The sequence below is a fragment of the Phaethon aethereus genome, assembly GCF_964289735.1.
Source record: "Phaethon aethereus genome assembly, chromosome: 10".
Lineage (NCBI taxonomy): Eukaryota > Metazoa > Chordata > Aves > Phaethontiformes > Phaethontidae > Phaethon > Phaethon aethereus.
This window is the reverse complement of record NC_138586.1, coordinates 596,391-617,257: the sequence shown is the minus strand read 5'-3', so window position 1 is coordinate 617,257 and position 20,867 is coordinate 596,391. Positions and strand designations below refer to the sequence as shown.

Sequence of the window (20,867 nt, the reverse complement as noted above, 5' to 3'; positions counted from 1 at the left end):
GAAAAGGAGAGAGAAGCGTGACACTGCTGTGGGACGACAGGGCTGCTGGCACAGTGCTTGGGTATCAACAGATCCACCCAGCTCCCAGGGAGAAAGTAGGAGGCTCCTGTTGTGGATGGCAGTGCAATGAGTGTGCGGGTCCTCTGCAGTGGTGGGAAGGAGAGGGGAACATGTTCCCTCCTACTGTAAACACGGCACTTGGAGTAGCTTAGAGCCTTTTACCCTTCTGGAGCTGTCAGAGGCCTGGCCTCAGCACAAGGCTGGCGGCACGGGGCCTCAGCTTTGGCACACAGGCAGGAGTCACTCCTCATCCCCAGCAAGAAGGAAGCTGTAGAGGAAGTTGATGGCACGCTGGCGGTCCTGCTGAGTCTGCTTGGCCATCAGATTGGGTGGAGGGCGCAGGAGGAGGCTGGAGAACAAGGCGGCTGCAGAGGTAGGCAAAATTAGTTATTGGTCAGGAATAGAGACCAGGTGCCAGGAAGGGGTTATGGTTGAGTGAGGGCAGCAGGAGCGGAGCAGAGAAACACCACACCTACCGATCATGGCGACACTGACGTTGTTGTCTTCCGAGTATTTGAGCAGCTCTCGAAGGAATGACATTAGGTACCGAAACACGCTGCGATGGCAACGAGGCAGCTGAAAAATCACCTGCAAAGAGAACAGAGACAGAAAGCTCTCCCAACTCACACCACCACAGCCTGGGTGTGCTGTGGGGGCTCTTCCACGCCCCAGGGATGCTGTTCCCCATGTGGTCAGGGTGACACAGGGGACACTTGGGGTCTCTTCAGAAACCACCAGGACTGCTGGGAGACACTGCAGTGCTCACCTTGGGGCAGGAAAGTGCTGTCAGAGCACCCAGGTCATCCTGCCCACTGCAGAGAACCTCCAAATGCCTGCTCCCAAAGCCCCTTGCCAGCCCACAGGAAGGCAGCAGGACAGCAAGCCCCAGGCCCAAGGCAGAGCTCACAGAAGTGGGGAGAGCTGCCCCCAGCCTGCAGCAAGTGGACGGAGACAGAGGCAGCACCGTACCTGTCGGCACAGCCGGCTGTTGTGCGACCAGTCGAGGCATCGCTGATACAGCTCATAGCAGATCACTGGCTCTGGCAGAGCCTCCAGGAAGATGAGGAGTGCTTCAGCCACAGAGTGGTTACTGCCCGCTGGACCGGTGGGAATCAAGGGGCTTGCTGAGCAGATGGACCACCTCCCTCCCCAGGCTGCTCCCCGCCTCTCCTCCTTCCCAGTTGCTCAGTCGCTGCTTCCTCCTTGCAGGTCTTGCCAGTCCTCTGCCTGCCTAACTGCTCCCCGACACCAAAGCCCTTCTCCTCTGTTGTCCCTCACCCATAGAAAACGCTGTTCCATCCACCCTGCACTGTGTTTGCCCATCCTCTAGCCCCACAAAAGTCTTGTGCTCCATTAGCCCCTTCTCCAGATCATGCTCTCCAGTGTCCACCCTCATCAGCTCTTGCACTTGGCACAGCCTTGCAGAAGCTTCCAGAGCTCTGGCCCCATGGCTGCTTTAGCTGGCATATGTTCAGCTTCAAGAGAGGTTATTTCTTGGGGGACAGAGGGAAGCCAGCCCCCCAAGTAGGGACCCTGCCAGCTAAAGGTTGCAGACAAGCTCTTCTGAGAGAGGGTTCTCCCAGCAGAGCCAAGATCCAGCAGGCTCCTGGGAAAGTCAGGCACAGCAAGGATACGGATTGTCTCAGGGATACTGGTGTCCAGGCAGTCAATGATCTGCTCCAACTCTTCTTGCATGCCCGGAGTCTGGAACAGGTCCTCCTGCCAAAAACAGCACAGGGATGGACAAAGTCACCTTTCTCACAAAGGCTGAGGCACATAGTAACAGCGGGGTGAAAGCTGGTACCCCCAGCCAGTGCCTCAAGCACAGGGGATAAGCCCTGCCCTACAAATAACGAACTGGAGTTGATCTCCAGCTGCTGATGAATCAGGTCACCAAGCTCTCCAGAGCTTCCTGGCACAGGCCCTCTCTCCCTCACCTGGTGGCAGGCATGCTTGAACAAGTGGTCCACCAAGAGCCAGATCTCCTTCGGCACCTGCAGCGGCATCCCACTGGCTTCCTCACCGTCCAGGGAGCCCATCTGCAGAACGGATTTCTCCTGGTGGCAAAGAGCACACAAGGTTTCAGGGAAACTGCAGACCCTCTGGCAGGGCCTTGGTAAAGAAAGCCTGGAGAGGGGAAGAAGCAGAACCCACGACTCGTCTGGCCCTTACTTGCTTTTGTGGCACAGAGCCATTGCTCCTTGGGTCCCAGCTCCACTCACTCCCGCTGCCCCACAGAACAACCGGGCCGGTCCACTATGAAACTGCGGAAGACTCCCTTGGCCACAGCCCAGAGGAGCTCCCCCAGCCACACCAGCTCCCACAGGATGGGTCTCTTGCTGTCCAAATCACAACTCCCACCCTGCAGCCGACACTCTGGAGCATAATCAGTCCTTCTGCCGCATCAGCTTCCATATTTTAAGTTAAGCCCAGCCACCGTGCCGCACTCATCTGCTGCAGTCAAGGACTTGCCTTTCCTGACTCCCACGTGCTCTGACCGTGCCTGCGCTCTGGGCTCTAAAACAGGCCAGTTTTCTGAAGTTTCTTTCCTGACTTGCCAGAGGAGAGGCCTCTGCTGAACACAGACTACCCTGACACCATTGTCATGTTTTCCCACTTACTCATGCAAAGCAGCTGATTAGCTCATCTGCTCAGAAATCTCCATCACACCATTCTTTAACAGGATCAATGCTTTTCGCTTGATTTTACTCTCACTTTACGATCTCCCATGTTCCTGTGTGCTCCCAAGGAGGAAGCCATGCGCAGCTCTCCTGAAGCACATTCAGCAGAAGCGCCTAGAAGAGACCGGCACAAGCAGGAACACAACCCAAGGACACCAGTGGAGTGCCACAAACCAAGCACACAGCGCTTTATTTCAGCTGTCATCTTACGGGACAACTGTGATCGCTGTCTCCCTGCGGCACACACAATCACTCACAGCCAGCTGGGCTAGGTTCGGCTTCACCTCATGCACCCAGAAGCACGTCTGGCTGGCACAAGCCCCACCAGCACAGGCAACAACCACACAGCACAGTATAGCTTTGCCCCGCACACCATGAGATTTTACGCAGCCAGCAGCCGCTGGGTCATGGCTACACACCTGCCTCGCTCCATCCAAGCACACAGGGAAGGTTCGTAAGCAGCATGTTAGGCAAGCGCGTTACTTTTCCTCTAAGAAGGAAAAGGTGAGAGCTGTGGACCTGCTTTGAGAGCTAAGGGCTCTTCAAGAGAAAATCCCCACGCCAGGGCATAGCAGCACGGGAGCTGAGCACTCGACCCTGCCAGGCTGCCCTTGGCATGACTGGGAGAGCTGCGGAGACCCCCCTGGCAGGACACCCCGGCTACTTAGAGCAGAGGAAGAGGAGGAGCAGGCTCGGGGCTCCTGAAGGCAAAGGCGGCGGTGGTGGCGCTGAGCCTTCAGTTTTCCTTGTGCCTTGGCCGGGCACCGAGCGCCCTCTCCTGCCGTGCGTGAGGGAGGCACGCACGGCCCCGCTCCCCGCGGAGAGAGGCTCTGCCGGAGGATGCTCCCGGCCCGCAGCGCCAAACTCCTCCCTTCCCCGCGGCTAGGAGGGAGTCTGGGAGCTTTATCTGGTTCAACTCCCAAGTTCAGTCCCCTCTTGGAGAGGGGACATCCACTCCCTCTCCTGTTTTACCCTGTCACTGCACTGACAGCCTGGAGAGGGACAAGTCACCCAGACCAGGAAGCCTGCACAGAGCACAGAGCCAGCTCAAAGTTACCAAACGTCTGAGCTGGCGCAGGGAAAGCGGGAACAATGTCTGCCACAGCACCTCTTCGAATGACAGAGTTGACTCACGTGGCCTCTAGTGCAGAGCACAAGTGCAAAGTAAAGCAGCGATCCTGCTCGGGCATCGGCAACAGCCCAAGCTCTGCTGCTCGAGGAAGCAGAGAAACATGCATCCTCTATGCGCAGCCCTCCCTCAGCCTCCGTGAGGACACACCAAGATGGAAAGAGCAAAAGATATCAGTTTTCCAATTCAGCCCTCTCCCCAATATCTGAATAGGGTGCTGTGGTGAACCCCACCTTATGTGCATGGTTAGAGCTAACTCAGGTACGTCAAAAGGTGGCCAATCTTTTCTGGAAGTATCTATCAGCGCTGCCAGGACCAGGAGTATTCCCTCCCCCCCCAAAAAGCAAATTTGGTGAGCTTTAAGCAGCTCAGTCAGGCTGGCCCCACCTTGGCTACAGGGTCAGTTTGTGCTCCTACGTGTTCTCATCTAGCCCACAGCTGTGCTAAGAGGCTTTGCTGGCACAAGGTCTCTCTCTGCACCCACCTCCCCTTCCCTCTTCAGCAGAAAACAAGGGGAAACTCTCATTCTTTACAAACAAGTAACTGAGAAGCAGACTTCCCCAGCAATTGCTTGTGTTACCTTTTCTAAGAAGCTGTCTTCTCCCTGAGAGCAGTGGGGAAAAAGAGAGAAGAGGGAAAAGTATCATTATGAGAGAGAATGCACTCTCAGATTAAGCAGAAATGTAATTTGCATTACAAGAACCCACTGAATGCCAGGTCCCTCACACATTTTGCTGACATGGCCAAAGTTAAACCTGCAGTGAGAGATTTGCCTGCCAATTAGCAAAAATCCTGCTCACATGATGCACAACCTTGTCAGGATTTCTATGAACTCCTCAAAGGGGCCTTGCAGCACCACTGTTCACTACCTACCACGCAGTCAGGCAGATGAGAGGTGTCCGTCCGCCGGGAAGAACTTCCCCTTCTTGAATCTTCCTGGTCAGAAATAAATATCCCTGAATTATTTCAGCCATCTTGCCTTGTGACCAGGCCAGAGATAAAACATTCACTAGGCTAAATCTGTATTTCTGAGTGTGTGGCAGCTGTGGAGCTAACAGGCCCCCTAAGCAGCTTTGTGTATAGTCAGGGAAATGAGTGTTTGTGCTCAAAACCCCAGGCTGCTCGTCTGTCTCAACCTAATAGCATTAACACACTGCAAGGAGGAGCATGCCAAAACCCCCTCCAGGCTGCACGTCCAATCCCTCAGGCGATCCTGAAATGCAGCATCCGTTTACCAGTGCAGTGTCCACAGGAGGGAACAGAAGCAGGTTGCCCAAACTGAGTTTTGGCAGATAGACCTTTCAGGGTGGGAGCAACCAAAACATGTTCAAGGGCTGAGCTGGAAACATAGCTGCAGCCACCACAGCACAGGGCATGCCTGGGAGGGAGCAGCATCTCAGGCTCCCCTGCAACTTCTGCAGTGCCTGCTTCCTTTGGAGGCTCGCTGAGTTTTAACACAGCCACAACAGATCGGCCTCTTGCAGGGAACAGCTTTATCCAAAAACGAGCTGGCGCAGGTTCTTCTTCCAAGTTACTGGGGGGGACCACAGTCACAGGTTTGGGACGCCAGATAGCCACGCTGCACAGGAGAGAGGCTCATTTCATAACTGGGTGAGTCATCTCAACAGTCTCACTACCACCTACCTGGCTGCTTGCCCTCCTGCTCACCTCCCTTCCTGTAGTGTTCAGCACGATTAGCTCCGTGAGACTAACCTGCTCCTGACAAGGATTCTTCAAGAGGCTTTTTAAAGCTTGCAGTAGGATCCCAAGAAAAAAAAGTAGGAGCCACTAATACTGAAAAAAGATGAGATGCTCAAGTGTCAGAAGCTTCTCCCAGGAGAACTAGGAGAGCCATTTCCAAACAAACTCCCACCTAACACTCTGCTATCCTGCATCAAGCTGCCTCTCAGACCCTTACTGCCCTGCATTCTCCAGATCTCCCTCTGCTGAAGACAACAGATACAACCCAGGCAGGCTGAGAAAAATGCTTGATGGAGTGAATGACAAGCCCTAACACTGCATAAGTGCAGGAGGGAAAATGGCTCTTAATACACAAACACACCACCTTCCTTGCACACAGTCTAAAATCAGGTAAATACACGTAAGCAGACCAAAACGCTTCTGGGCTGCAGAGTGGTTAGCATGTGCACCACTCTCCCTTGCAGAAAGTGCTCAGCTTGTCCTGTCTCCAAGAATTTCTCAACTCACAGGTACGATCAAAACCGCAAACCCTAAAATAGCTCTAACATGACAGTAGCTTTATAATCTAAGCGACTAAATTTTGCTTTGGGCCATTACACATCGTATTCCTTGAGTTTGCTTAACATGTTCCGACTGAAGTACTGTGGTTGCACTGACCTCACTGACATGAGAGACTGTTTCTTTGCTGCAGATACTGGGACAGGGTGCTCTTCTCCAATTGTTTTGCTTCCTGTACTTCTATATGTTTCACTGAATAACAGAAGGAGGAAACCTATAGGTAAAGGAAGCAGAAGCAGCCTCAAAGTACTCTTAGAAAAGTAATAGTGTGTGTCTGTGAGGGCAGAAGCTAGGAGTCTAGGCCAGAGTTCCTATCTATCAAGCAAGAAGTCAGTGCTGAGTACTGAGCAGGAAAAAGCAGGTGGAATAGCCATCAAGTCTGATTAAATGCTCCAGACCAAGTTCAACACATTTCTAGAACAAGGCTGACTTTCAATCGAATCCTTAAAACTATGGGGAGCCCAAGGCCTGGATTAGCTGCTTGAATTGAGGAGACAAACACTGTATCTTGCCACCTGGATTCTGCTTGGCCTGATCTTGTGATTACAAAAATCAAAATTCTGGTATAAAAATGGCCTTTCTGTATGTTGGGCCTGTGAGAAAAGCAGGCACCTACAACAAAAGGTGGGAACTGGAAGAGGCAGCAAAGAGCATGGTACAACCAGGAAGAGAAAGAAGTGCAAGCAGATTGGAGTGGGAGCTGTCAAATCTACAGATGTGAAAAAGCAGCAGCTCACTGGACAAAAGAAAAAAAAAAAAGCACATAAGGATGAGACTGCAAGATATGAGAAAAGAGGGAAGGCATCACATGTCAGAGAGACTAAAAGAACTGGACTAATCTTTCAGGTGAGCAAAGAAGAAATGGCCTATTTAAATAGCATTTCAATCATACCTCTTACGACACAGCAGAGCCACTCAGCTGAGCCTGCCAACACCAACATGACAGTAACACAAAACACAAGGTGCTGGGATCACTTTTTTGCCCCACCAAACAATATTTACCCCCTATTAGTAGGTTCTAAAGTACAGGCTGTCAAAAACCATTGGTTGTGGTGAAGCGAAATAAAAGAGCACCTCAAGCTCTGGAAGAAGTAAATCAGCTCAGAGCCAGCACAGCTGACCCAAGCTGAAGGCATTACCTCCTGCTTTTAGGAGTAAACAGAAGGAAATATGCTCTCTCCCTGTTAAGAGAACTGCTCCAGAACGCTGCTACTCACCAGGTCAATGAGTTTGGTGACCGGAACTTCTCGGATCGGTCGTCTCATTCTGCATAAGGCCTCCAGGGAGGTGCCAAAACAGCTGGGCAGGTAGGTCCCACTGATGGTAAGGAAATAGTCCTTTCCTCGGTCCAAGTGAAGGACAAGAATATCCTCAATTTTATCCTCGCCAGAGTTCAGAAGGGTTACCGAGTCCTTACTGACGTACACGTCCAGGGAGATATCTGTGCTCTCATCTGCAACAGAGAGGAACTCTCAAAAACACACAGACACTCTCCAAAAGGGATGATGAGGACAAACATACAGTGGCAGGGACAAAGGCCACAAAACTGAGCAGACAGACAAGGATGATGGCAAGAAAGGTGAGACACAGGAAAGATTGGAAGGACTGAACAGAGATGGGGTGGCAGCCAGTACAGTACACCAGTACACACTGTAGAAACTGCAGTAAAACTCACCTGGCTCCAAGTAACCTTCGCAAGGCTCGGCCCGAAGCCATGGTTTACAGTAGTGGCTATCATTGAGCTTTGGGATGAAAGAGAAGTGACAGGTGACCTGCCCGTTATTGGTGATTTGGAACTTCTGCTTCTGCAGCTGACGGAACTTCACATTCTCAAACTCAAACTGCAGAGCAAAGAGATAACACACATCACGTTAGTGGCCATGATGGGACACACAGCTAGGCACCCAGACTCTGCAGTGGTAACCCATGACTAAGAAGTGCCCACACAATGCAGAACTCTAACAGGAGACCTGCCAAGAAGCCAAGACAAGATGTCCCTTCTAATTCAATTCTTGATCATAAGATAATAGATAAGTTTCCTAGACAAAGTCTTTAAAAGTAGTTCTAGCACGTCTAAGGCTGCTGTGTTTGGGAAGCAGACAGTGATTCAGGTTTCATCCTCACTTCTCTCCTGCTTAGCTCCAGCGAAGGAAGAAAGTCATTCTCCATCCTGTCCATTATACGAACGATGTCTTCAAACAACTTCCGATATTTCTGCTCATCCACAACCTTTACCTGTGGAGGATCAGAAAACACTCAGCAAAGTTTCTGACCACCTTCACAGGAAATCTTTTGATCACGAGTAAACTGCAGAAGTGAAATATTTCTCTAAGCACTTGCTATATGTAGCTGAAAGGCTAAGAGAATTTGCATGCGTGGGTGCACCTCCAAGCTGCATATGCAACTTTATGCATGCTTTACCCCTACAGATGTTACTAAGGTCTTTCTGGCCATTGATCATACTACTGGGAGGTTACTGGGGGTGATCTCTGGGACAGAATTGGCAGCCCGTAGCGTTATTCATGATTCTCCAGAGAAAGAGGAGAAAGGCTCTCCTTTAAGGAGACTTGAGCTACCGAGGGAACAGGAGGTAGCAAAAATGGCCATGGACTGTCTCTGTTGAGTAAGCTCAGAAACCCAAATCTGCTGTCAGCCATTCACCACCGAAGAAATCCAGATGTGAGCCAGAGGCACACTCTCTTAACACATCAGAGGCAACATTGCAACAACAGGGCACAGCTATTTACAGGTTTCTGCTGTGTCTCTTTGTGGAGAAGAGAAAACAGTAGCTCACCCATTCTAGTACTAGATATCACGGGTTATACCCTAGAAGCTAAGCTGCATCATTAAAGCAGTCAATGGGAATGCCTTTCTAGTTATTACATGACCACATCTGCTCGAGTAAACTCAAGTGATCACCTGCATTGGTGACAGTGGCATAACACTGTCCTGGTGCTACACAGCTAAGCTGCATTGCACATGAAGACCACAGCTGCTGGTTTGCTAAGCAGAGCTGTTTGCTGAGCAGAGCCTGGCACGGCTGCCAAACAGCAGCACACCTACACAGCGGACACACCTTATTTCTATTTACTCTGTCCTCTTGCCACAGTATTAGCAGAGGTGCCTCGAGTATATAACCACCTCCCAAAGGAATGCATGACAATACTGTGATCCTACTCTAGCATATAAAAAAAAAAAAAGTTACCCCGATGCGGAAAAGCGCGCTGACTGGCTTGTGGTCACTAGTCTTCAGGTCCATATGACTGCAATACCGGAGCTGATTTATGTTCCCTCCTCTCCAAAGGATTCGATCACACCACGCTGGCACACGACACTTTCCACTACAAAGAAAAACAGGTTACCAGGGAAATCCAACAAGCTAAAAAAAACCAAACCAACCCCTCTCCCCTGCCAAAAAAGTCATCGAAGCTGTTCCTCTTCCCAGGCAGGCAGTTCCCTCCACCCCCACCATCAATGACGGGATGAACTCCTATCACTTCCCTCAACTTGAATACTATGTTATTTCTTCTGCTCTCTTCCTCTTTCCCTATATAGTAGTGAGAATTCCCACCCTTTCCAGCATCGGGAAACAAAACAGTCTGAAACAAGACTGTTTCCACAGCCTGAAGCCTTGTGTACTGTGACCCAAGCTGCACTTTTTTTTGCTGCCAGATCTTTCTGCCCACTGCAGTCTGATCCATCACTTACTGTTTCCACTGCGGAAAGTCTACTCAGCTATTACTATTATGTTATGAAGTCTGAAGTCTGAATCCTGGGTTATCCTTCTCCAGACTAACTACTGTGCTGACTCAAACACAGGCAGAGTAAAATCCAATCGCTGTATGGTTTGAAACTCCTTCTTGGGAGTTTCTCCATTTAAAGCAAGCTTCTGCAGCAGATGCACAAATGTCTGTGGGAGGCACCAAGCAGGAACCACTGCTGCTACTGCAGCGTAGCGTACTACACACTGCGGGTGTGCAAGTCAGGGGACACGATGACTCAGAGGGAGCCTTTCCTTATGTCTTCAATTCCTTTTATACCATTTGTCTGTCCCTGGTAGCAGATAAACCCTCCAGTGCAGGGCCACCTGTGAGTTCACACGTTACTCGCTTTCATCGATTGGAATCAGCAGCCTCCGAGGTTTAACGCATGTGCCTGGTCAATGTATACAGGATCTGCTTATTTCAGAAAGTAGGGGAAACTAAGGAGCACTCCAGCCATCACCATGACACTGAGATGTATTTCCAGCTCTAGGAAGCAGGAAATCAAGTTCTGTAAGAAAATGCTTTTTAGGTCATAGCTAAACATGTCTATTGGCAGCCGATTTACCTGGAGTCCCAACGATCTGTTTTAGAGTCATATTTGTATGTGGGGATGAATTTAATCTCTCCCTCGGTGAAATCTGCAAACGCTTTCTTATGAGTACGCTGAATATTCAGCTAAAGCAGAAAAAGAACATTTCAGAAAAACCAAACCAAACCCAACAAACCACCCCAAACACCCCCTCACACAGACAGCAGAGCATCAGAGAGCAGATCTGCAAAGGCAGAGCAACTGCAACCTGTGGCCATGGGATTCACCAGACATCCCCCAAACTGCCTCTCAGACCTTATACCTTTAACAAAGGTAAAAACTCAACACACCAGTGGAATGTTTTCTAAACAGACTGAATACAAACTGGCACAGCGCTGCTTACCAGACCATGCAGACAGCATAAAACAATAGTTAAGGGAACTATTAATCACTCCACTTGTGCTAAATGCCTTCACTAGTTTTCAGGCTTAAGCATCACCATCATTAATATTTCATTGCCAATCATTTTAGCAAAAGCCTCCAGGATTGTTTGGCTAACAACTTGACACTACTTTCCTTTTCTCATTTACTTTTCTGAAAAATTTCCAAGTTGTTTTCCTCACAAAATGTTAAGCTACAGTTGTTTTCTGCATGAAGCTTCACAGTACAGCAGAAACGAGCTACGGAAGAGAATCAGATTTACTGTTAAATTGTGTGTCAGAGATGATATTACACTATTTCTGTTCATGTTTCACGGGTACAATCCTTCATCTTAAAGGCACATCTGGTGCTGTCTCGGTTTTCAGCGTGCTGCAAAGAAATGCTGAGCGGGGAAGACCACAGCCCAGAATTTAGGTCAAACTGGCTGAGCAGAGAGCCTTGGCTACAAGCACTGGTCTCCAAATCAATACCTCTTCCAGAACACTGATTGCAGCAGCTTTTGTTGTGGTTACAAATTCCTATGTTCTAGCTTATAGCTTATTGGAAGAGTTCTCTCTCAAGTATGAGATGCAAAGAGACTTCTACGGTAATTGCCTGTGTCATCCAGTCAATCCTGGTACAATGTACAAGCTATTTTTGTTTAGAGGTTGATGTCACCAGGACACCCAGAGCTCTGTCTAGGGTCTAGCATCCATGTCTACATACACTCATCACAGAACGTTTGCCAGCTCCTCCCAAGCACCGGCTCATCTTAAATGAAGGTGACCTCACAAGTACACAGGAAACGTAAGCAGGGTTCACCAACCTGGTCGTATGTCAGCAACTTCTGAAGCTCATTCTTACTGATAAGACTTTTCACCTCACTGGCATCAGGCAGGCAAAGCCTGTAGTTCAAGTCTCCTAACCAGATGACAACACTGAAAACAAAGACAAACATGGAAAAGAAGAGCCAGCAGTCAGTACTGCAGGCCACACAGGGAAGAAGGGGTGTAGGAGAACAGATGGTTCATCGCTGGTGGTTAAGGTTGAGACACAAGGGAGACAAAATGAGACATGAAAGATCAAGTCTGACAGCAGAAATTTCTAGTGCCAGCAGATACTACAGTACTAAGTCCATCTCCTTTGGAATCCCACATGGGATTGAAGACTTAGTTTAACGGGAGATACTTGAGTTTGCCCCAGCCTGAAAAAAGCCTGAGAACACCACCAACTCTAATGAAGTGAAAACAGTGTATCTCACCAAGTCTCATAACCTCTCAAGCCACACAAAATCCATCTAGTATTCAGGCTCTTCTTGTGTACAGAAGAGGGCAATGACAGAGCTCGTTAAGCAGAGCCTGCTTGTCAACCAGTTAGGCAGACTGGTGCGCATGTATCTGTGTGCTCGTACCTCATGTGATACCATGGTTTTACCCGTTCCTTCTCCACCGCCTGCCTTTCAACCAGATCAGGGCACTACTGTACCATCTACCTAGCAAAGACTGACCTGATGCAGAATTGGCAAAAGCAGAATTAGTCTGCTGTTGAGTTTATGACCTCCAGAATGTTACTGTCCTACCTCTCTTGTCAGCCATATCTCATCAGCACCTGCTCTTACCCTGCTCCTCTTTGGGCTTTCAAACAGACCTACAGCCTTCTCATTCCCAGCAGCTAAAGAAACACTTACGGTATTCACTCTTTACTCCATCAAGGTTTCATTTATATACTAAAATCTAAACCCTTCTCTAGTATCAAAGCTCTTCCTGTTTACAGTCAAACCTCAAAATTTCCATTAGTGGATTATCAAGGATAATCTTATATTTGAAGCTTTTTCTGTACTAATCCACTCTACATTTTATTTTCAGTTTTTAAATAGTTTAAATATTAACTGTGGAAGTATTAATCATTTGTATCAGGTTTAAGAGAACTTAATTTATATGCTTTGTTGTACACATGTTTGAGTTTGATTTGGACTATTCAGCACCACTGTCACATCATTAAAAATAATATTTAAAATAAAAAAAAAATAATCAAGCATTGCCTGTGTTATCATCCAATTAATCTAAAAAAAACCTGAAGCAGCAATTGTAAGCACTTGCTATTCAAAAAAGCCTAAACATGATAGCCTCTGCCCATCCTGGTATCCCTTTTCTTCTCCTACTTGTATTCCCATTTCCCATCAAAAAAAAACCCCTCGGTTTCTTCAAGCCCTGTAACGTTCAGCCATTGACTCAGGAACAGTGCCTGCTGAAATGGAAGTATTATACATAACATGCAAGGAAAGGGCTGTTAGAGACAGGCTGCAGAAGTCAGTGCAGTGAGAAGGCAACTATGTAGTTTGACTGCAGGAGCTCAAGCACACCAGAGGCCTTGGCATTTTCAGTTACATTATTAAGCCAGAAAACTTAGCTGCACAAAATCTCCTGTTGCTGTGATTCTGACGAGATTTGGATTATTCAACACAACTTCAAATAGGAAAACAGCAAAATAAACTTACTCGTGTTTCATGATGTTAAGCTGAGGTAGACTATCATCAGGGGTTACAAAACTCATCCGAGCACAGATATCCTTATAATCCTGATTTCGACGCTCGAAGTCCTCCACGTGAGCAGCGAGGTGGGAATTGACAATGCAGAAGGTTGTGTTGTGGAACACGAACCTCACCGCCACGCCACCCTTGTTGCCCTGGGGAGAGCAAGTATCAGCGGTCGTTAGAGAAGGTGGCAAGTGAGGCATCAGGGAGCAGACAGGGATGGCACAGACCGGTGAACAAAACCGGACTGTGCTGTTTCTTGCATGGATACACGGAAGCAACAAATTGACCTCAGTGACCCACCATCTTTCCCATGATTCCTGTGCCCACAGACTCCATCATGATCTCTCTGATATTGCTCAGCTGATCCTTCTTAGCAAATATGAGCAACATCATCCCAACCAGACGGACCATCTGCACCTGCAAAAATAAAAGGGATCCCGAGTTCCCAGAAAGACATTGGAAATGCAGTTCTGATTTTCCTGCTCTGCCCGATGTTCTGCTTCTCTGGCTCTCCCCGTTCCTCATCAGGCTTTGTACTCAATCCCTGCTTGCAACACCACCCAAAGGACCTCCTGTCCCAAAGCAAGGTTCTGGAGGACAATCTGTCATCCCCCAATACCATCAGCTGTGCTGAGCTCACCACATTGCCCACTCTGGTGCTTCCCTACAAACAGGGCTGTCTGCGAGGTAACAGAAACTTAAACGACACATAGCAGATCTGTTCATGAAGTCTCAGCCTTTTACACCAAGTTGTGCTCTAATCAGCAAAACAACCAGAGGAAGGCACCGAGTGCTCTAGTTAGGCATGTTGCAGCGAGGTGCTGGCTGTGGCTGCTGCTGAGTGCTGCAGGTCCAGCTGGGAGTCGGTGCTCACCTTTGCTTACTCAGCACCACAGTGGAGACAGTGACATGTGCTAGAGGGGAACGGACAGAGAAGTTCTTATTTCTCAAGGCAAACAGGCCTGACACACGGGCTATCAAAAGGCAGCCACCTCCGAGCTACACGAACTGTCTGCTTTTCAGAAAACACTTGTTCTCTAACGCAAGGAATCTCCTTCTGAGGCTAAGAGGTTCTCCTCTACTGCAGAGCTCAACCCACAGGTGTTAACACAGTGCTGATGTGCACTGTCCCAGCAGGGATCTCGGGTCTGCCCCTAATTCTTTTACAGACGCTAAGCCAATACACTTCCCAGTCCGTGATGTCCCTGTACCTTCAAAACAGTGGGGGCACAGCTCTGAAAGCCAGAAACAAGGCCTAATCTTGTTAAGCAGAATCTACACGCTCACTTTAGAGGCATAAAAACATTAAGATGTGTTGGGATTAAGCCTACATGGTGAGGAAAGAAGCTGAAACCAGAGAATTCAACTGGAAGAGCCCAAGTACTCAGTCCACTCTGCAGGAGTGGAGTTCACATGTAACCACAAGTCCTGTCTACAGTTTCAGTCACTTCCCCCTGCCTGCAGCCATATCCTGTTCTCTCCTTTTCATGAGGGTGGGAGAAGTTCACTTAAAACTCAAGTAAAGCAAAGGGACAGGAACATGAGCCTCTCCGCAGTTCAGGTCATGGCTCTCTCTCGATGAGTATCTGTTCAGCAAGGTGCTCTGTTTTCCTGCTGTGATTACCTGTAACACATGCCACTGAGCTCAACTCAAAGCAAGCAGGACAGGGGTGTGACAGTGAACACGTGGGCTAAAGAGGAAGGGGAAAGTAGTTAGTGTATTTAGGGCTTGTACCTACAGCCAAAAGGTTTACTACAGCAGAGAGAAAAAACAACAGCTTGCTCTAAACCAGCCAGTATAAAGTCCTGCTGCCACAACTGAAGCAATTCTGTCCCAAAGCCGCAACCTCTGACTATTTGCCTCATAAATTATCCCATTCCTTCAAGGAAAAGCTATTAATTTAATTTACCAGCTCCAGACACACCTAGCTTCTATAGTAGAAGGGCAAGAGGGTAACACAAAGAATTTGAACCTGCTGCTATGATTCTATTGAACACACTACTTCCCTGACACCTGCCTCGTATTTTATAAAGTTATTTTGATCCCCATCTTTGTAAATTTCTACTCCAAAGTACACTATCCCCCTAAAACTGTGGGGCAGAAATAGACTCTCCAGATTTAATTTGGCATACCTGGACACATGCCAAGTATACATCCTTGGTTTCTCCACTCATTGTTCTTTGGGTCAGGTGAGAAAAGGGGAAGCCCATTTCTCTTTTCCTTCCAATCATGCCAACACTATGACAAGACCCCACAACACTGAACAGAACTCACTTTCTTATACTTAGCCTGAGGGTGCAGGGACTTCTCCACAGCAGCCAGCCATTCTTGCTCCTTTGCAGAATCAAAGTAGAAAAAAGCTTCCGTGCTGAGGTCCAGCTCCTGGAACCTAAAAAACAAAGCCAACTTAGCACATCCCACCTCTCCTACAGATCACCCTCTTTCTACAGGAAGGTCCAGTGTGAAACCTCTAGCAACAGCTCTTGGAAGAGAAGCTCCTTATTCCCACTTGCTAAATAAAGCAGCAGAATTTCACTAGAGTGCCTCTGAGACCCCACTGCAATACACTCCAGCAACCATCTCTCTGGGAAGTGTTACTTTAGCCAGAGGACAGCTGGAGAGCTCTGTGAATCCATCAAGGAAACCTATTTTATGTCATGCCAGCCTCATTTAACACGGTATTCTGCCTCATCCAAATGGCTCTTTTCCTTCAGACAGCTCTTCCAAGACATAGCTCAGCTTTGTGAAACCTTTGAGAATATAACAGGAACCTCAAACAAATACAGCCCACCAATAACCAAGCAAGAGCAACAAGAAACCAGCACCATAAGTAAATACGAGGTCATTGCTACTCACCCGATGCAATAGAAGTCAGGAGGCTCTGTGTCGCACACCAGCCAGGGCTCCAAGCTGCTGTCAGGAGACTGCCCGTTCACATTCCATGTTCCCACAAAAAATCTACAACACCAAAGCAGCTAACTGTTAGAAAACACAGTAACAACTGCATCAGTCCCACCTCTCCAGTGCAGCACAGCAGCATTCAGGCTGGGAGCAGACAGAACACGCGAGCTGTCCATGCGCAGGGCCATGCCAGCTATGGGGTAACTGAAAATTCTTCTAGGCTTGGCTCATTTTCAGTGACGCTCATCTCGGGGATTTTGCAGAATGCTACGAAACTAAAGACATTTCACCAAGGCCAGCGAACATCTGGCTCTTGTAACATCATGTCATGTGGGGCAACACTAAGACAGTGTGGTGAGACGGCTGCCTTTTATCCTCTTTCTGCCCAACTGCTTCAGTCTTACTTGAGGGTCAAGAGATCTGACACACACAGGGGAAAACATGCAAAAAGAGAAGCTGCACCGCAGGCACTTACTGACTTTCAGCCTGCCCCAATCTTTGCTTAGCCACCCAAGCTGGCCATACATCAGCAGTTGTCAGATTTCAAACCTGGGCTAGATTTGAGTCTCTATGCACACCGTTCCTCAGTCACGGTTCTAACCTGAAGTTGTGAAGGTTGACATAAGCCTTCTCTCTCTTGGCAAGCACATGTTTGATGAGGCCTTCTCTCTGTCCCGACTGGGTGCTAGGCAAAAACATTTTGCGCATAGTGTTGGTCACTTTTGGCTGGTCTCTTGATGTACCTTCTCTCTCTCGGTGAAATCTAGGAAGGAAGCAAGAGCAGAATTAAAACTGGTTCTGCTGTCTAGGAAGAGAAGGAAAAAAGGAAACAGATTCACCATGTTACTTACTGCCTATTTTGAGGCACAGGAGGAGGTGGGGGTTCCCGGCGAGATCCCGTTTGGTGGTTTTGCATGTTTCTTTTCTCTTCTAGGCTTAAAGCATTGAAGTCATCTTCAAACCCCAGAGCTCCTATAACAAAAAAACCAAGCACAATGCCCTGAGAAACACTTAAAACAGCTCAGATCAAGAAGGAAAAAAAAAAATGTAACTCCACAGAAAATGAAACAGCAAATGGTAATAGCAATATATCAACTCTGATGACTCAGGGAATGAGAGAAAGGGGTACTAACCACAAGTCAAGGCAGGAGGGAGCTTAACATACACAAACCAAGGCACCAGGTAGAAGACGGTACTCAAGAAGGAATGAATGGTCCAGGGCAACAGAATCCAAGGACAGAGTCATTTCATGTGCAGAGTGACATGAAGTGAGGAAATGGGACAGAGGCCAGGCTGCCGAGTGCAGGGTCAGACACAGCTCCTTATCCCCAAGTGCCCCACTGCTGTACAGACCACGGAGCATACAAAGGGGACAGTCAGTTCAGTACCCGAAGGAGAGGCCTGCGGAGGACCTGGGAGGTTCTTCTCCACCTGATGCCAGCTGGCTGAGTCCTTAGGTTCAGGAAAAGAAGCTTTCAGGTGGGCTGGACAAAAAAACCCAATAACAAAACAGCCCTGTCAGAAACTGCTGGCAGCCAGAGGATTTCACCAACACAGCTATAGCTCTGCTTACCTTCCTGTATGCTCTGCACTTCTGAAAGGAATCCTAAGCAACGCTCCTCATCAGGGATTTCAAAGAGCCGCTCCGCCGTCTCGTCACCTTGTATTCGGACCTTACAGCCTGCTTAAGGCATAAACACAGACTCACAGAGTCAGTCACGGCGGTTCACAGATATTATGCCCTGAGAGTGGCCAGGCTTTCTAGGTGTCCTTTGAGCTTATCAATGAAAGCCAGCTTCCAGCTATTGTTTCTGATGGAAATCTGCACCTAAGCAAGTTTCCCTGTGCTTCTGAGATCCACCCCCCGCCAGCTTGGGGTATCATCAGTCATGTTTCCCTAGGTTTAGGAATACTTCTCCCTACTGCAAACTCACAGAGAAGAGCTCTAAAAGTAGTAAGAAAAATTTCTTGAAAGGGAAAGCAGAACTGGTGACTAGACAGAGCATTGTCAACACTGAAAAAGGCAAATAGTAACCTAGGGTCAAGTGCAGGTGAAAGAAACGAAAGGGGGATGAGAATAGTTCAGAGTGCAATGCAGGCCCCTGAGAAGAGATTTAAGAAGTTAAAGTTTGACTAATTGCCAATGCTTCAATCTGGGCATTTAAGACCATATCTGTCATGACAACTGACTCTCTAAACGAGCCAGACAACATTAGAGGAAATGCAATCCCTGCTCGATCAAAAGACAAACACAAAGCATGAAGGAAGATTATGAAGTGGTAGATAAAATAAGCATGCATCGGTGCCCAACAGGCAGCCTGTTTCCTGAAAGGACCTTTAGCCATGTGACTGCAGTTATAAAACTTACTGTTTGTAGCTATATCAATTAGTAGAGTTTCTTCTGCCTCTGGAAAAGAGAAAAGCAGGATCAAGAGAGTTCACACTGAATGCTGCAGTAATGGAGTAGTCAAAAAAGCATGCTGCCTGGTACTAGCCACAAGAGAGTCCTAACAAAGGAACAAACAGCTTTAATTTACATCTGTACTATTAATAATGGCTCGGGCAGAAAGAACGGTCATATCTGGAGAGCCTGGACAGCAATTTCCCACAATCAAAGTGTCACAGGGGAGACTCCTAATATTCAGAGTTCTCACACACCTGGGTGGTTTGTTGCACATCAGCGTAGCTGATAAAAGAGCAACCTGCCAATGAACTTCAGAGCTTGCCTAGACAGCAAAAATGACGGGCACAACCACACTGAATTACCTAGAAGGGTATAAGTTAATGCAGGAAAAAGCGCTTTTATTCCTGAACAAGCATTTACCTCAGGGACATACACTGCTATTTAAATTCTCAAAGACAAGGCCTAAAGCTCTTTCCCATTCCATAGGTGGCTCTTCGGACCTGACAGCTTGCCAGACCTTACAGAAGTTTTGATCTAGACGTGCAGGAATCACTCTAAAGCTCCCAACTCCTGATTATGGAGAAGACAGACAGACATCAGCAGACACCAAATGTCAGCCACTGGAGACAAGTGCTGAACATGCTCCACATGATGCCAAGGCCACCACTCATCTGAGCCAGACGAGTTCCTCACAACTGTATGCTGACACGGAAAGACCACCCACTCGCATGAGGAAGAAGCGGGATTCCATAAACTGCGAGTTTTGGTTTCACGGGGAGGCATTCAATTTACATGGGTGCTCCAGAAGCGGGTCAAGAAACACCACTAAACTCCAGTTTTGCCAATAAACAGCAGTAGATTCCTGCACCCAAAAAGCCTGTTCCAAGAGAGTCGGTACCTTGTACACATTTAAAGCGGCTGTTGATGGGAATATAATCTGGCTCAGCGTTTTCTTTCTCCTGTGAATGGATAACTATCCTGCAGACAGAAAAAAGGCTTGTAAAAACACAGGAACAACTCCCTCCTCATAAACAGACAAATGTTAATATAGTCAAAAGAGCTGTATTTACAGAGAAACGCAATGTTTGATTTATATTGCTGTACTACTGGGATAGGAAACAAGAAAGGGGAAAAAAACCTCAGAGCCACAGAGGATGGGGGTGTATGTGATGAGAAAGTCTGTGGCATTCAACTTTCACTCCTACAGGGCAGATTCAGTGTCAGGGTGGCAGCAGCTCTGGCTCCTTGGAGAAACCTAGGGGAGCAGGGGAACAGAGCAGGAACACACAGCTAGAAAGCAAATTTCTCATCTCCCAGGATGAGGTACCGTCTCCCACAACAGAGGAAGACAGGGCCACCAGAACCCAACTCTGCCTTCCGGCCCCTCTCTAAACACAGCAGCTCAACAGCTTTTGAGTCTCCCAAGACAGCCACGGCAGCCATGGCCAGCTCGGTACAGCCTTAGCGACCGGGGGCTCGGCAGCGGTGGAAGAGAAGCGAGATGCTCCAGGACAAGCGGCCTGCACCCCTCGAGCCCCCGCAGCGGCAGCACCAGCCTGACTCACCGGCACGGGCAGCCAGACCCGCCTGGGTGGCGGCGGCTCCACCGGGCAGACAACCAGAGCCGGGCCGGGCCCTCGCGTCCCCCTACCGCGACGGGCGACCCAGACCCGAGCTGCTCCCTCGGGAGGCGCGGCCGTCAGCGGCCCCCGGCCCCCGCCGCGGCCCAGCACTCACCCGTAGCGGCCGCTCCGCCGGCCCAGGCTGAGTACGCACGGCTCCCGCCGCCCAGCCCGCACCTCTATGCCGGCAATGCTCTGCGCCGCAGATAAGGAAACCGCCGCCGACTGGCCCTCCCCCCCACCGGCCCCCCGCCTGCCCAGCCCCTCCCTCCCCGGCCCCGGGCAGGTCCCGGCGGATACGAGGAGGCCCCAGGCCGCGGCGGGCGGCTCCATGGCGGCGCCTCGGTCTCCCGGCGACTTCGCGCTGATCACCGGCGCGGCGCAGAGGCGCGCCCGGCGCCCGCCAGCCACCACACTGCCCCCTGCCGGCGGGCGGACTGCCCCCATCCGCCCCTGTGACGGAGGAGGCGTGTCCGTGGCTGGAAAGGGGAGGAGCTGCACCAGGGGGCGGGGCTCCGGGAAACAGGAAGTGCACCGGCGGGCTCCCTGCGCGGACATGGG

The 20,867-nt window shown here is 49.2% G+C and overlaps 1 protein-coding gene across 1 annotated transcript; it reads right to left on the bottom strand.

Annotated features, from left to right (window-relative positions):
- Positions 1 to 265: 265 nt before the first annotated feature.
- On the bottom strand, positions 266 to 20,639 carry OCRL (OCRL inositol polyphosphate-5-phosphatase; the record flags this gene model as incomplete). The annotated part of the gene is made up of 24 exons (XM_082004127.1): positions 266 to 425; positions 537 to 648; positions 1,030 to 1,157; positions 1,695 to 1,779; positions 1,998 to 2,117; positions 4,451 to 4,474; positions 7,347 to 7,582; positions 7,805 to 7,970; positions 8,254 to 8,364; positions 9,335 to 9,470; positions 10,459 to 10,568; positions 11,669 to 11,780; positions 13,340 to 13,527; positions 13,679 to 13,795; positions 15,654 to 15,768; positions 16,236 to 16,337; positions 16,882 to 17,043; positions 17,132 to 17,252; positions 17,669 to 17,764; positions 17,854 to 17,964; positions 18,649 to 18,687; positions 19,583 to 19,662; positions 20,422 to 20,501; positions 20,607 to 20,639. 24 exons carry the CDS (start codon positions 20,637 to 20,639, stop codon positions 301 to 303), a joined length of 2,709 nt encoding a protein of 902 aa, XP_081860253.1. The 3' UTR covers positions 266 to 300.
- Positions 20,640 to 20,867: the final 228 nt, after the last annotated feature.